Source organism: Heterocephalus glaber, unplaced genomic scaffold (genome assembly GCF_053883595.1).
Source record: "Heterocephalus glaber isolate CG9 unplaced genomic scaffold, H.glaber_assembly_v1.0 deba00000347, whole genome shotgun sequence".
Taxonomy (NCBI): Eukaryota; Metazoa; Chordata; class Mammalia; order Rodentia; family Bathyergidae; genus Heterocephalus; species Heterocephalus glaber.
Window position 1 is genome coordinate 57,561,535 of NW_028258143.1, and position 15,950 is coordinate 57,577,484.

General features: G+C 37.8%; 1 protein-coding gene and 1 pseudogene across 1 annotated transcript; one reads left to right on the plus strand and one right to left on the minus strand.

Annotated features, from left to right (window-relative positions):
• Nucleotides 1–473: 473 nt before the first annotated feature.
• On the plus strand, nucleotides 474–7,117 carry LOC101717533 (LINE-1 retrotransposable element ORF1 protein). The gene is made up of 2 exons (XM_087200942.1): nucleotides 474–3,543; nucleotides 5,387–7,117. The coding sequence occupies exon 2, from the start codon at nucleotides 6,038–6,040 to the stop codon at nucleotides 7,067–7,069; it is 1,032 nt and encodes a 343-aa protein (XP_087057068.1). The 5' UTR covers nucleotides 474–3,543; nucleotides 5,387–6,037; the 3' UTR covers nucleotides 7,070–7,117.
• Nucleotides 7,118–14,825: 7,708 nt separating this feature from the next.
• Nucleotides 14,826–15,562, minus strand: LOC101701485 (transforming protein RhoA pseudogene; annotated as a pseudogene).
• Between the last annotated feature and the right edge of the window lie 388 nt (nucleotides 15,563–15,950).

Genomic DNA, 15,950 nt, shown 5'->3' on the forward strand with positions numbered 1-15,950 from the left:
CAACTTGATCTGAGACCTGCTGTTTCCTACCTTTTGTTTTTTATACATATCACTTTTTCCCTCTCTACTGATGCACCTAGCTGAGTCTATATTCTCTTCATAAACCAATTATTTAATTCTCTACCTGGTATGATAGGGAAAAATTTCAAAGATTAAAAATTTAGGTTTGTGGGTGTATCGATATCATATAAGAAGCCAATATATTAAAATTAAATTCACAGACATATGCTATATTGTTTTCCTTAAATATTATATTTTTTCTAAAATGTGACTTGTGCTTCACTTTTGAGAAATACACCTGACACACACATGTATGACAGAACTTTATTATCTGATACCTTTGATGCTATATTACTAGTTGTGTCATAATCAGAGTTTTATATTGTTTCACCTTCATGTTATAACACTGGCCATACACATTTAATCTGCTTTCTTTTTCATTTCTGTGTGTTCTCAATTTTAGGTCATGAAATGGTTCAGTATTTTAATGTAACATCAGCTATTTATGCAAAATATAAGTTACATGGATTTCAGTACCCTCCTGGGAATGATAAGTGTTTCCTTCATTGATAACGGGAGTAATGCGACAGAGTAAGTACCATTCCTGGAGTGCCTAAGGACATGATTATGATTTGAGAAATACAGGTAGAAAGCGGTTAACCCACAAGGGAAGTCACAGAAAACAAGTAACAATTAGAACTGAGTATTTCCAGCTTTCTGTAAATTATGAGTTATTGTCTCCAGTCTCCTTAGAAAAATGGCAACACAGATGGTAGCTGCACAGCTTGCCCCAATGGTGTGGAATAACCCAAGCCAGCAGCAATTTCTGGTAAGTAGGTAAGAATTTAACCCTTATAATGCAGTCAAGAGAATTGAAGATAAATCTGACCTTTGTTTATTACCTATTAAGTAAGAAAATTTTCAGTCACATTGGAGGACCACATAGGCACCATCATACACAATACACATTATCTTTAGCTATGGCTAAAATCTCTGAAATACAGTTTTTCTTTTTCTCACTTTGTATCTAACTTCAGCAGCAATTTGGAGGAAGTTCTGGATCACAGTTGCCTCAAATGCAGACAGATATTATACTTCCAAAAATATGTTATACATGCAAAAAAAAGCCTCTCCAAAAACTCCTATGAAAGAAAGACTCTTTATTGTGTTTAATCCTCATCCTTTACCTTTAGATGTATTAGAGGATATATTCTGGTAAGATTTCAATTCTACAACGTTATGTTTTTGTAGTATAATTTATTTAAACTAATAATTTTAGCTTTCTCACAATCTTGAAACTTACTTTACCCAATACTTACCAGGTAGGGATGATTTATTCTTGACTTTTAAAATTGCCTTTTTGAATCTTTTTTTTTCAATTTATGATCATTTCCTTCTCTTCTTTGCCATCCCGAGTCTTTACACAAAATTTTCTGTTATTTTGTTTTGAAAAAATAAAGTATATAGGATTGTTTTGAAAAACTAGATACATACCATGGACAAATAACTTTGTTTCTTGATAGAAGATACATCAATATAGACCTTTCTGTCCACTAGAATTCTTTTCCTTCTTATTTCCAATTCAGCTGACCAGTAACCATTAAGTATCTTCTATTTTGTCAACACTCTGTTGGATCCTAAGGTGTATATAACCATATTGAGTAAACAATTACAGTGGACCCTTGACTTATGAACTCTGTTTGTTTCTAGGGCTAGTTGTAACTCACCTTGGTGAATTGAAGGCTCAGGGTCCTCTACACTGCCTTCAAATTCTCTCCCCTGTATAATTTTTGACCACACTTTATCCAGGCAGATCTCAATGTCCTTAGAGAGACAATGGCCTAGGATTTCTCAGTTAACTTCACACAGGAAAGGATATTTGTAATGTTCCTTCCAGAGCTCTTTTAAGGGTTAAATCAGTATCTGAGACCATCTGAAACCACAAGTGGCCGGCATTCAGGTCGAACCTCAAGACTTTGTTTATAAGTTAAAACTAAAATTACAGTCATAGCCCAAGTTGTTCATATGTCAGACTGGTCATAACTCAAAGGTCCACTATACTTGATTGTAGGGAAGAATATCTAATAAGTATTAATACGGGTTGGTGTTTGTAATATAACTCCTACCTTGTTTTTTTTCTTTTTCGTCATTTTTCTGTTTACATTATAAGAATATTAGTGACTTAAGCAAATAGACAGGAAGCTTCTGCACAAACTATCAAACATATGGTTCATAATTTTGACCTTTATTTAATTGATTCATTTATTTTTTTTCCTTGAAATGCCAGTCAGGCATTCTCCTTGTGCCAGTCAGCCACAAGTTCCGAGATGGTATGTAAACAAAGCATGATACTCTGATAACAAGATAGCATAGTCCTTGTCCTCTTAGATCCACTTTCATATAGGAAACAGACAAATAGGAAATTACAACTAGTGTGTGAGATTGGTGCTGTGATGAGGAATGTATGAAGGACACAGGAGGGGTTCCTACTGTAGGAACTCTGAGAAGGCTTCTTGAAAGAAGCAAGATATACAAGGAGACCTGCAGGGTGAAAACTCTTTAGGCACAGGAGGAAGCTGCAGGTGTGGATGGTTTTTCCTGCCAAAGAGAATATGAAAGGAAGCCATTAGAACATAGACTGGGAGAGAGTATGAGGGAATGTGAAGGGAAAGAGGCCATGGACCAATCCTGAGAGCTGTTTTAGGAGTTTGTCCTCACCTTGGAGGCTGTGGGGAGATGCTGAGGAGTTGTTTAAGGAGGAAGTGATTGTGTTTTGTTTCAGAGAGATCATGAAGAAGACAGGGTAGACAATGGGTGGGAAAGGGACAACCAGGTGATCAGAAGCCTAGTGAAGAACGTGAAGTGATCTAGGGCATGGTGATTCTGATGTGAATGAGGAAAGAGACCTGAGTGAGAATGAAGGAAATCAGCAGAGTGAGGAGATTGTGAAGGAGTAAGACTGGCATGAAATGACTGTTGAGTATAGGGAGAAGGGTGGAAAATGAGTTGAGAATGGATCCCATTTGGATTCACATTTGAGAACTGAGCAGCAGTTTGACTTATGCTTTACTTTCTAGGAATACTACGGACCCACACATGTATGACAGAACTTGATACCTTTGATTCTGTGTTACTAGTTGTGTCATAATCAGAGTTTTATATTGTTTCACCTTCACAATGAATCTGGGTTCTTTTTCATTTCTGTGTATTCTCTATTTTATGTTATGGAGTGGTTCAGTATTTTAATGTAGCATCAGCTACTTATGCAAAATACAAGTTATATGGATTTCAGTATCCTCCTGGGAATCAGTAGATTTTTTTTTTTTTTTTTACTTTGTTTCAGTTGTTTTGGTAACCTGATCGAAGTTTACCTTGTGTCAGGAAAAAATGTGGGGTATGCCAAATTTGCAGATAGAATGAGCGCCAACGATGCCATTGCGACTTTGCATGGGAAGATTCTGAATGGGGTCAGACTTAAAGTTATGCTCGCAGATTCCCCAAGAGAAGAGTCTAACAAAAGGCAAAGAACTTACTGATTCCCAGGTAAGCATTTCCTAATTTGAATTTAAACACACTGGTTAAATAGTACAAGAGGAATATACTGTAAATGATAAATATTTTAATTGTGGACATTTCAGAAAACACTAGTTAAAAACTCCTTGGCTTAAAATTCTCCTGGTAAAGCCAAAATTTTCAAAGTATATGTTTACAATGTAAAGCATTTAAACTCAAAAATTGTTTTTGACATTTAGTGGAAAAATATTTGTGCTTTTCTATAAAATAAAATCAGATCTCAGTTTAGAAAATTAATTGCTTTTTATGTATAAACATCTTACATTCAAAGAATTGAACATTTTACTGTGTACTTATTAAATAAACTTTAAAATTGAAATGCTTCTAAAGATTTTTAATGTGAAGAACTGGTGTCTTGAGTAATGAATTGAAATAATTTTTCACAATTTTTATGAAGAATGATTTTGCTTCTAATAAAATGTCTAAAAAGCAATATCAAATACTGTGTCTTAGTTTTTTGAACCTAAATCCTGATGTTTTTCTGTACTTACGTTTATGTTTGTACATTAAAAGTATAAATTCAGAAAATATTGTTGTGTGCATATATGTATTTTTGAAACCCTGTTTTCTAAAAACTCTTGTTTATTGTAAATACTGACATATATAGCCATATTATTTCCCAGTGCCAGCTGTTTTTTTTTTAATTAATTTTACTGGTACATTTTAGGTATACAATATAATGACATTCATTCATCATTGGAAATTTGCACCTTTACATCATCTCTATTGGTTCTTATTTTTCCCCCTTCCCTGCCCTCCCTTCAACCCCTCCATTCCTCCCTATTTACAAAGACTTTGTTTCCATTTTTTCATTTTCTCATATTAATTCCATTCCCTTCTTTCATTTCCCCTACCCCTTCCATTTCCCCTTCCCCTTTGCCCCTTTTCTTCCTATTTCACATTATCTGTTATACCTTTTAATCCTTATTTCCGCTTTCAGTTTCTCACATTAGAGAAACTATTTAGTATTTACACAAGTGTGTCCTATTTATTTCACTTAAGAGTATTGCCTCAATGTGCATCCATTTAGCTATAAATGTCTCTAATTTCTCATTTTTTTATGGTATAGCCATATTATTACCTTTTCCTATTTATTAGTTTTCAAAAATCAGACTGAGTTTCTTTTTCCTGAGACAGGTCATATTTCTGAGACAGGTTTAGAGAGACATTCTTTAAAGTTAGATTTTTTTTTTAATTCTGTAAATGAATTCTGAGTTTCACGGAAAGCTGAATTTCCTAATTTCCACACGCATCAGCCCCCTAAGTCTACTGCAAGTCAAATGAATTCAGTGTGAAGTTACTAGCTTGAAACCGTTTCTTTTTTCAGTTAAGGTTTTCTTTCTTCCTGTTAGGGTATCTGAGCTAGCAAGTATCAGAAGGAAACATCTCAGGACTTTCTTACTCCCAAAAGGCCTTCCTCTCAGAGGAAGCCAGCTGATTAGTTCTTCCTTCAGAGAAGGCATTTGGGAATACAAAATGCCCACTGGATGGTCATTCTGCATAATCCTATTTTTAAAATGTTTTATTTAATGACAATATCTACTCTCATTATACCATGCAGTGTTAGCAGTTTAACCCCAGAAATATTAAATTGCCAATGAAAAAGAATTAGCATTTTTTCCTCTTTATGAATAAAATGTTAAGAACCAAATTCTGTTTAGACACACTGTCCTCTAAGTTAGCTGTCAAAAGTTGTGTTTATTCCTGTCTGTGAATATTGTAATATTTAAACATTCTTGCTTTTGTTCAAGAAAAATCTTTGGCCTTAAAAAGGACAATTGTACCGAGGCAGGTCTGTGCACGCCCTACCCAGGTCCTGAGTCGCCCAGAAGACTCGGAATCCCCCCGCTGCAGACAGGCAGGTCTGCCCACACCCTACCGAGGTCCTGAGTCGCACAGAACATGCCGAATCAGGCCGCTGCAGACAGGCACGTCTGTGCACGCCCTACCAAGGTCCTGAGTCACGTGGAAGACACCGAATCACCCCGCTGCAGACAGACTTGTTCCACACTACAAAGCCACAGAGGACACCAGACCACCAGACCAAGGTACTGAGTCCTGTTGCTCCCGGCACAGAGGTAGGGGCTTCTGAGCCGCCGTCCCACTGCTCCTGCTCCAGAGGAAGGGGCTTCCCGCTCACCATCCCTCCCGCTGCTCCCAGCCCAGAGGAAAGGGCTTTTGGGCCACCTTCTGTCCTGCTGCTCCTGGCCCAGAGGAAGGGGCTTCTGGGCCACAATCCCTCCCACTGCTCCCGGCCCAGAGGGAGGGGCTTCTGAGCCGCCATCCCACTGCTCCTGGTCTAGAGGAAGGGGCTTCCCGGCCACCATCCCTCCCGCTGCTCCCAGCCCACAAGAAAGGGCTTTTGGGTCATCATCCCTACCGCTGCTCCCGGCCCCTGTCCCATCTGACCCAGCTCAGAGGAGGTAATCCTCGCAGGCACTAACAGCCCCCCACCCCAGTCAGAATGAGAAAACACATAAATAATTCTCAAAACCAGACTTCCAGATCACCTACAGTAACCCCAAAGGGAAACGAGATGGAACCCTCTGATACTCAACCACTTGGACCCACTGAACTGGCAACAAAAGGGGATCTGGAAAAAATGAAATCAGAAATAATTACTCAGATAACAGGAGAAATTGTGCCCCTAGTGCAAGACATGATTAATAAATCTAGAGAGGAGCTCAGGAACATGATGGAATTCCAACATAAGAAACAAATGGAATCCATAAAATGGATGCAAATAGATTTCCAGGACATGAAAAACACCATTGAAAGTCTACATAGCAGAATGAGCCAATGTGAGAACAGAATTTCAGATAGAGAAGATAAGATTGCAATTAGTGACCAGGAAAAGAAAAATTGCTTCAAAATTATAAGGGAACATGAGAAATCAATCCAGCAGCTGCTAGATGATGCAAAGAAGAATAACATAAGACTGATTGGGCTCAATGAAGAAACAGGAGGGAGTGCAGATGACATAAAAAATCTCTTCACAGAAATAATGGCAGAAAACTTCCCAAGCAGGGGAAAAGAACTTGACATACAGATAAGTGAGGCATATAGGACTCCAAATAGCCTTGATCAAAAAAAATCTACACATAGGCATATAATTGTTAAGATTCCAGAAACACAACAGAAGAGCAAAGTTCTCCAAGCAGTCAGAGAAAAGAAACAAATCACATACAAAGGAAAACCCATCAGAATCACAGCAGACTTCTCAAAACAAACCATCAAGGTGAGAAGAGCTTGCAGTGACATATTCCAAGCCCTAAAAGAAAACAGCCTCCAACCCAGATTGATGTACCCTGCAAAACTGTCTTTCAAAATGGATGGAGAACTAAGATACTTTCATGACAAAGAGCACCTTAGGAAATTCGTAAATACCAAACCAGCACTCCAAAGAATTTTACACAATATCCTAGGAACAGACATTGAGGATCACAACCCCAGGAAGCAAAGCAGAATGAACCCATCGGGCACAACAAGAAATTAAATGTAAAGGGGGAGAACCCAACAAAAAGAAAAAGTCATGGCAATGACAAGTCAGTATGTTTCAGTTATAACCATCAATGTTAATGGTCTCAATTCACCAATCAAAAGAAAGAGACTGGCAGAATGGGTCAAGAAGCAAAATCCAACAATATGCTGTATACAAGAAACATACTTCATTCAAAAGGAAACTCATAGACTGAAAGTTAAAGGGTGGAAAACAATACTCCATGTGACAGGAAGCCCCCAAAAAGTAGAAGTAGCTATCCTCTTTGCAGATCAAGTAGATTTCAAACCAACACTGATTAAGAGAGATGAAGAAGGACACTACATCCTTGTAAAGGGAAGAATCCAAGTGGAAGAGATGACAATCTTAAATATCTATGCACCAAACACTAGTGCACCCAACTATATAAAACAAATACTAACGGACATGAAAAGTCATATATGCACTAATACAATTGTAGTAGGGGACCTCAACACCCCACTGTCACAAATAAATAGATCAACTAGACTAAAAATAAGTAATGAGATACTAGAACTCAATCGAACTCTTGAACAAATGAACTTAACAGATGTTTACAGAGTCTTCCACCCCACAAAATCAGAATACACATTCTTCTCAGCTGCACATGGGTCATTCTCCAAAATAGACCACATACTCACACATAGAACATGTTTAAGTAAGTGCAAAGGAATTGAAGTTATCCCTTGTATATTATCAGACCATAGTGCCATGAAATTGACGATCCATAGCAAAAGAAACTCAAAAAATTTCATAAACATGTGGAAATTGAACAACACACTTCTGAATAACCAATGGGTCACAGAGGAAATTAAAGAAGAAATCAGACAGTTCCTTCAATTAAATGACAATGACAATTCAACATATCGGAATCTATGGGACACAGTGAAAGCAGTCTTATGAGGGAAATTCATAGCAGTGAATATGCATATTAGGAAAACAGAATGAGCCCAATTAAACAACCTGATGCTGAACCTCAAGCTTCTAGAAAAAGAAGAGCAGGACAATCCCAAAGCTCATACAAGGGAGGAAATTATAAAGATCAGAGGAGAAATCAATGCAATGGGGACTAAGAATGATACAAAAAATCAATGAAGCCAAGAGTTGGTTCTTCGAAAGAATCAACAAAATTGACAAACCTTTAGCCAACCTTGTCAGAAAAAGGAAAGAAAAGGCCCAAATCCATGCAATTAGGAATGAAAAGAGTGAAATTACAACAGACCCAGCAGAAATCCAGAGGATCATCAATACCTACTTCCAGAACCTATACGCCAGTAAGATGGACAACACAGAAGAAATGGACAGATTCCTAGATACATATGAATTACCAAAGTTGAACGAAGAAGACCTAAAATTTCTGAACAACCCAATATCAACCAATGAAATTGAAAATGTAATTAAAAACTTTTCAACTAAGAAAAGCCTGGGCCCTGATGCTTCACTACTGAATTCTACAAGACATTTGGAGAGGAACTGCTGCCACTACTGTTTAAACTCTTCAATGAAATTGAAAGGGAAGCAATACTCCCAAATTCATTCCTGGAAGCAAGCATCACCTTGATCCCCAAAGCAGAGAAAGACCCAACCGAAAAAGAGAACTATAGGCCAATCTCACTAATGAACATAGATGCAAAAATCCTTAATAAGATAATGGCAAACAGAATACAGAAGATCATCAAGAAGATCATACACCCTGGTCAAGTGGGATTCATCCCAGGGATGCAGGGATGGTTCAATATATGCCAATTAATCAATGTAATACACTCTACCAATAGAGCCAAGGACAAAAACCATATGATTATCTCCATAGATGCAGAAAAAGCATTTGACAAAATCCAACATGCGTTTATGATAAAAACCCTACAAAAAATTGGAATAGATGGTCTCTACCTCAAACTGATAGAAGGCATCTATGAAAAACCAACAGCCAATATCATACTAAATGGTCAAAAACTGAAATCCTTCACAATAAAATCAGGAACAAGACAAGGATGTCCACTATCACCACTCTTGTTCAATATAGTTCTGGAAACATTAGCCACAACAATTTGACAAGAGAAAGAAATAAAAGGAATAAAGATCAGTAATGAAGATGTCAAATTGTCATTATTTGCAGATGACATGATACTCCATATAGAAGACCCCAAGAACTCCACCAAAAGTCTTCTAGACTTAATAACCAAATTCAGTCAAGTAACTGGTTACAAGGTCAACACACAAAAATCAATAGCTTTCCTCTACACCAATGACAGACTCACTGAGAGAGAAATAGGGCAAATAATTCCTTTCACAATAGCATCCAAAAAACTGAAATACCTAGGAATCATCCTAACTAAAGAAATCAAAGAACTCTTCTCTGAAAACTATGGCACTCTGAAAAGAGAGATTGAAGATGATATCAGAAAATGGACAGACATCCCCTGCTCCTGGGTAGGAAGGATTAATATAGTGAAAATGGCCATACTTCCAAAACTGCCATATAGATTTAATGCAATTCCAGTTGAGATCCCAGCAGCATACTTCATAGACCTTGAGAAAACAATCCAAAAATTCATTTGGAAGAAGAAGAGACCCAGAATAGCAAAAGCAATTCTAGGTAACAGAGACATGGCAGGGGGTATCACAATCCCCAACCTACAACTATACTACAAAGCTACTGTGATAAAAACAGCATGGTACTGGCAAAGAAACAGACCTGAGGGAGGACCAGTGGAACAGATTAGAAGATGCAGAAACAACTCCAGACATACTCAGCCATCTCATCTTTGATAAAGGAGCCAAATGCCCTCACTGGAGGAAAGATAGCCTCTTTAATAAATGTTACTGGAAAAAATTGGGCTTCAACATGCCAAAGATTAAAACTAGATCTGTATCTCTCACCATGCACTAAACTAAAATCAAAATGGATTAAAGGTCTAAATATTAAAATAGAAACTCTGAACCAGTTGGAACAGAGGTTAGGTAGAACCCTTGAAGACATCGGTGTAGGAAAAGATTTTATGAACAAAACCTCAGTTGCCTGTGAACTAGCATAAACAATCAACAAGTGGGATCTCTTCTTATTAAAAGGCTTCTGAACAGCAAGAGAAACCACCAGCAGTGTGAAGAGACAACCCACAATGTGGGAAAAAATCTTCACCTTCTCTTCCTCAGACAAAGGTCTACTATCTTGAATCTATAAAGAACTTAAAAAGATCAGACCTCCCAGATTTAAAGACCCAATCCAAAAATGGGCATCTGAAATGAACAGACATTTCTCAGACAAAGAAGTAGAAATAGCAAATAAATACACGAAAAAATGTTCCACATCACTAATCATTCGAGAGATGCAAATGAAAACAATGCTGTGCTTCCACTTCACTCCAGAAAGAATGGCTGCTATCATGAAATCAACCAATAACAAATGCTGGTGGGGCTGTGGGGAAAGAGGAACCCTGCTCCACTGCTGGTGGGAGTGTAGACTGGTGCAAGCACTGTGGAAATCAGTATGGAGATACCTCAAAGAACTAGGACTGGAAGTCCCATTTGACCCCGCTATTCCACTGCTGGGGATCTTCCCCAAAGAATTAAAAGAATCATACCACAGTGATATACGTGCACCCATGTTCATAGCAGCACAGTTTGTAATAGCTAAAACTTGGAAACAGCCCAAATGCCCATCAACTGGAGACTGGATAAAGAAAATGTGGTTTTTTTATAAAATGGAGTACTACTCAGCCATAAAAAATGAGAAATTAGAGACATTTATAGCTAAGTGGATGCACATTGAGGCTATACTCTTAAGTGAAATAAATAGGACACACATGAATAAATACCAAATAGTTTCTCTGGTGTGAGAAACTGAAAGTGTAAATAAGGACTAAATGTATAATAGGTAATGTGAAATAGGAAGAAAAGGGGCAAAGGGGAAGGAAGTGGGAGGGCTAGGGGAAAGGATAGAAGGGAATGGGATTAATATGAGAAAATGGAAAAATAGGAACAAAATCTTTGTAAATAGGGAGGACTGGAGGGGTTGAAGGGAGGGCTGGGCAAGGGGGAAAAATAAGAACCAAGAGAGACTATGTAAAGGTGCAAATTTCCAATGATGAATGTCATTATATTGTATACCTAAAATGTACCAATGATTAGAATGAATAATCGATAATGCAAAATAGGAAAAAAAGGTCCAAAGGGGTAGGGGTAGTGGGAGGGGCAGGGGAAAGGAAAGAAGGGAAAGAAAAAATGATGAGAAATGGAAAAAATGGAAATAAAGTCTTTGTAAATAGGGAAGGGTGGAGGGCGTGAAGGGAGGGCTAGGAATAGGAAAAAAATAAGAACCAAGATGCATTATGTAAAGGTACAATTCCCAATGAGAAATGTAATTGTGTTGTATACCTACAATGTACCAATAAAAGAATTTAATAAAAAAAGGACAATTATACCAATTTCCTACTATAAAAAATATGAATTACTTTTATGTTGGAACTTTTCCTAGTGATTATTTACATTTTAAAGAGAATATTGGACTTAAAATAAGATCTGTGTTGAAATTACACTTCTGATAGCTCCTATGATCAGGCAGCTCTCTTTACCTTTCCAGTCAATATGACAGCACTGAGAGACAATAGGACAGCAATATTTCTTGTAAAATTTTAAAAAGAAATTTTAAAAAGCTTTGCAAATGTGAGCTAAAATCCTTGCATTTATGACTTCAGTGAAATCTTTGAGATATTATCTTATCCAAAATAATGACATTCAAATGATCAGAAGGAATTAAGTTTAACGGTACCAAACTACCTTATGGCCAGGTGGTATTGTAAGGACTAAGTTTTATAATACTGTATCTTTCCCCTTAAAAGTGATGTACATTCATCCAGTTCCCTACATTAAAGGAATCACATACTCATCAGAATAGCTAATCATAAAAATATAAATCTATCATTTTTTTCTTTATTCATATTCAGGGCAAAGACAAAGTAGATTCAGTTTAGTTAAAGATAGTTATTTGTATAGGATAAAATTAGCTCTAATTTTAATGTCTTCTAGTTGTAGCATGACTTGTTTATTTCTTTTTGCTATGCATCTTATATTTACCAAGGATTTCATAATGATATTCTTTTTTTTATGTGTTGTGTTAAGTAAACATATGGCCTGCCAGTAGTCTCAGCAACTCAGGAGGCTGAGGCTGAAGGATCACTTGAGCCTGAGTTCCAGTTCAGCCTGAGCAATGTACTCCTCTGTCTCTAAAATAATCAAACTTATGTTCAGGTTTGATAAAATAGTGCGATAGACTTTCCCAAATTTAACATGATTGTGATAACTGACGGTTTTAGTGGGGAGGGGATGCACTTTGTTCCTTTAATTTCAAGAGGACACAAACATAGCTCATTATTATTGTCTCTGAGGAATGAGCCTGGGATCGAGAGAACAACGTGTGCAAAAGAGAAGAAAGTGGTCTAGGGATATAATGCTGAAAGTACTTGAGTTTTGTTTTGAGATGGGTCCTATGTGCATAATATATTTCTCTTACCAATCTAGGAAAATAGACATAAATTACTTCAGAGCATCTGGGTTTTTATTAATTCGCAGCGTTTTCCCTGTAGAAGTTCAGTATAGTACCTGCTTGCATCATTCTTCTCAGTAAGTTTGGTTTTGCTTGTTTGTGACCAGCTATGGTTAAACAGATCACATTAGTTTTACTGAAATAAAAGAATTCCTAACATTTTGGGAATATTATATACAACAGCTACTTCAGGTAGCACTGAGAGATAATATGACAGCAATATTTCTTGTAAAATTTTAAAAACAAATTTTAAAAAGCTCTGCAAATGTGAGCTAAAATCCTTGCATTTATGACTTCAGTGAAACCTTTGAGATATTATCTTATCCAAAATAATGACATTCAAATGATACATTACAAATGTATAGTATGTAAACATCCTCTGCTTCCAGAGTACAGATTCAAATGTGGCCAAAGTTTAGTCCTAGCCTTATGTTCAACAGAATCTGATCTCAGTCCACTGGAGGGAGATGTTTAAGAGGGATGAAGCCATCAGATGAAAAGGTCATCCCGATGACCTCTTAAGATATCTTACAACCCTAGAGACACTCCACAATTATTTGTTTGAGCTCAGTGCATGCCTGTCCAAGATCTGTGTCTCTTGGTGGCGATGTGAGGGTGACAGTCTCTCACTCTAATAAACTTGGCACTTCTCAAAAAAAAAAAAAATTTTTCATACTTGTGTTCTTTCTACAGAACAAAGACTAAATAATGACATAATCCTCAGCTGACTGAAAATGTGACTGGACGCACTCCCTGTGGACAGCTGACAGCTTTTTTTTCGTATACCTGATAGTCTGCACAACATTGTTTTATCTGGGAGTCAGGGGTGGCTGACATGTATTATAAAATCCATATCTTAAAGCTAAAACCAATATCGTAGTTGTTTCTCAGAATAATATGTTGTTATGTGTGGGAGAAATGAAGTTTCTTAGAGGAAAAAAAGCTATGTTGTTATGTACAGCAGAAATAAAATTTTCTTTGCTTAAATAAATCGACTTATTTATGTGAAAGACAACAATGGAAAAATTAATAGTGTTTAGTATTTGACTAAATGACACATTTCTTTGATTTTGAGATGCATATTTTTTCACATTGCAATGCCTCTGAAAGCTGGAAACATCTTGATTTCAATTATGTGCTGTAATATTTTCTTTTTTTGTGTGTGTAGAAAACTGCCTTTATTCTATTAGTTGGAAAAATTAACTGGTACAGAAAAAAAGTTTAGTCAGCTGGAGAGAAGAGAAAAACTGAGTGCCATCCCTGAGAACCGATGGCTTCTTGGGGAGGGCACCTGGGTAGGTGAAGAGAAAGGAGCACTGTGAATAGAGCCAGGCCCTGCAGTTCAGGTGAGAAAGGCTATGCCTTTTTTTTTCTTTTCTTTGTTTTTTTGGCACCAGGGATCAAACTCAGGGATCAAACTTGCACTTGTGAGGCAGGTGGCACACCACTGAGCTAAATCCCTAGCCCCAGGCTATGCCATTTTCAAACCAAATTCCTAGTTACTAACCCAGTTCTGGAGAGGGGTACTGGGATATGTGGGGCTGAAAAGGGGCAACAGCCTTCTTGTATCAGAGAAAGTAACAAAACGGGAATTTTAAAAATGAATTTTCCATCTGTCTTTATTTCCAAATAACTTTCCTTTCTTTTTCTTTTTTTTCTTTTTTTTTTTTTTTAAACCAATACATTCTCTGTGGGAATGACAAATATCAGTATTAAGAAATCCAATTATACAAAAAATACTACATCTAGTCCCGGGTAGATATATTTATTTTTGGTAACATACATTGGCACTAATTACATAGTAACTATAAGGTAACTAACATGAAACCACAGAACTGTAACTGCCACAGCTGCATGGACTTGGGGCTTGTGGCTGAGCATGCTTTTAAAAAAATGGACACCCACCCCAGAGCTAGGCCAATGAACTCCATGAGGAGTAAGACTCTGAAGTGAGGACTCCTTAGAGTTCCCTGCAACTGACAGATTATAGAGGCAGGACATGTTAGTTAAAAAGCAGTTACAGCCTAATTCAAAAAAGTTACCATTTCTCTTTCTAGAAAGAAGTAGGAAGTTAAGAAATTCTTTGAATTAGCGCCTGGTGGGTCAGGTGGAGTGCAGGGAGGGCTGTTAGAGCAGTGTCAGAAGGATCCTGGCAGGTCAGATGGATTGGACATCATTAGTAATCATTGCTGGCTTCTAAATATTGGTAACAAGATGACTTCTGATTTGTAATCTTAGGTAAATTATAGATAAATGAAAAAGGCCAGTAATCATACACTAAGATTAATAAACAGCACTTCAAAATTAACCGCATGAGGGCTGTGCTTGCAGCAAGGTTTCACAAGACAAAGCACCCAGATTTTTCCTTCCCACGCCTGGCTTGCAGAGCAGCTCTTGTTGCCATTTCAAAAACCTCCCTCACTCCATCTTTGGTCTTCACTGAACATTCCATGTACCCAAAGGCGCCAATCCTGTTTGCCATATCTCTGCCTTCTTCAAGTTTTACTGGCTCCTGCTTCATCTTGGATAACTCCCGTCTTGTGTGCTCATAGTTCCGAAGATCCTTCTTGTTTCCAACCAGGATAATGGGTACATTGGGACAGAAATGCTTTACTTCTGGGGTCCATTTTTCTGGGATGTTTTCTAAACTATCAGGGCTGTCAATGGAGAAACATATCAGTATAACATCCGTGTCTGGGTAGGAGAGAGGCCTCAGGCAATCATAATCTTCCTGTCCAGCTGTGTCCCACAAAGCCAACTCTACCTGCTTTCCATCCACTTCAATATCTGCCATATAGTTCTCAAACACTGTGGGCACATATACTTCTGGAAACTGGTCCTTGCTGAAGACTAAGAGCAAGCATGTCTTGCCACAACCTCCATCACCAACAATCACCAGTTCCTTTCGGATGGCAGCCATCACTCAGGCGACGACCCCGAGTCCGGCCTCTTCAGGACGAGGACTCCGGTCCGTCTAGGGCGGATGGCTCCGGAGGCAAAGGCGGACTAACGAGAAAACCTACGGAGGACAGCGGGCTTGGGTGTGCGAGCCAGCGAGGGCGGGCGGTGGCAGGAGGGCGGGGAGCGACATGCACGCTCCTGAGAGCCCAGTGGGCTCGAGCTAGCGCAAGTGGTGCTGTAGTATTTTCGTTTGTAATGAAACATAAGAAAAAGGTGCTTCTTTCCGTCAGCTGCACCTTAGATTTGATAAAATATGGTAATTGTTCTTCAGCCTGCACATGCAGATTCATTGCTTACAGTTACTGTAAGGACAATAGACATATTTTATACATATTTTATACTGTATATTTGTAGCTA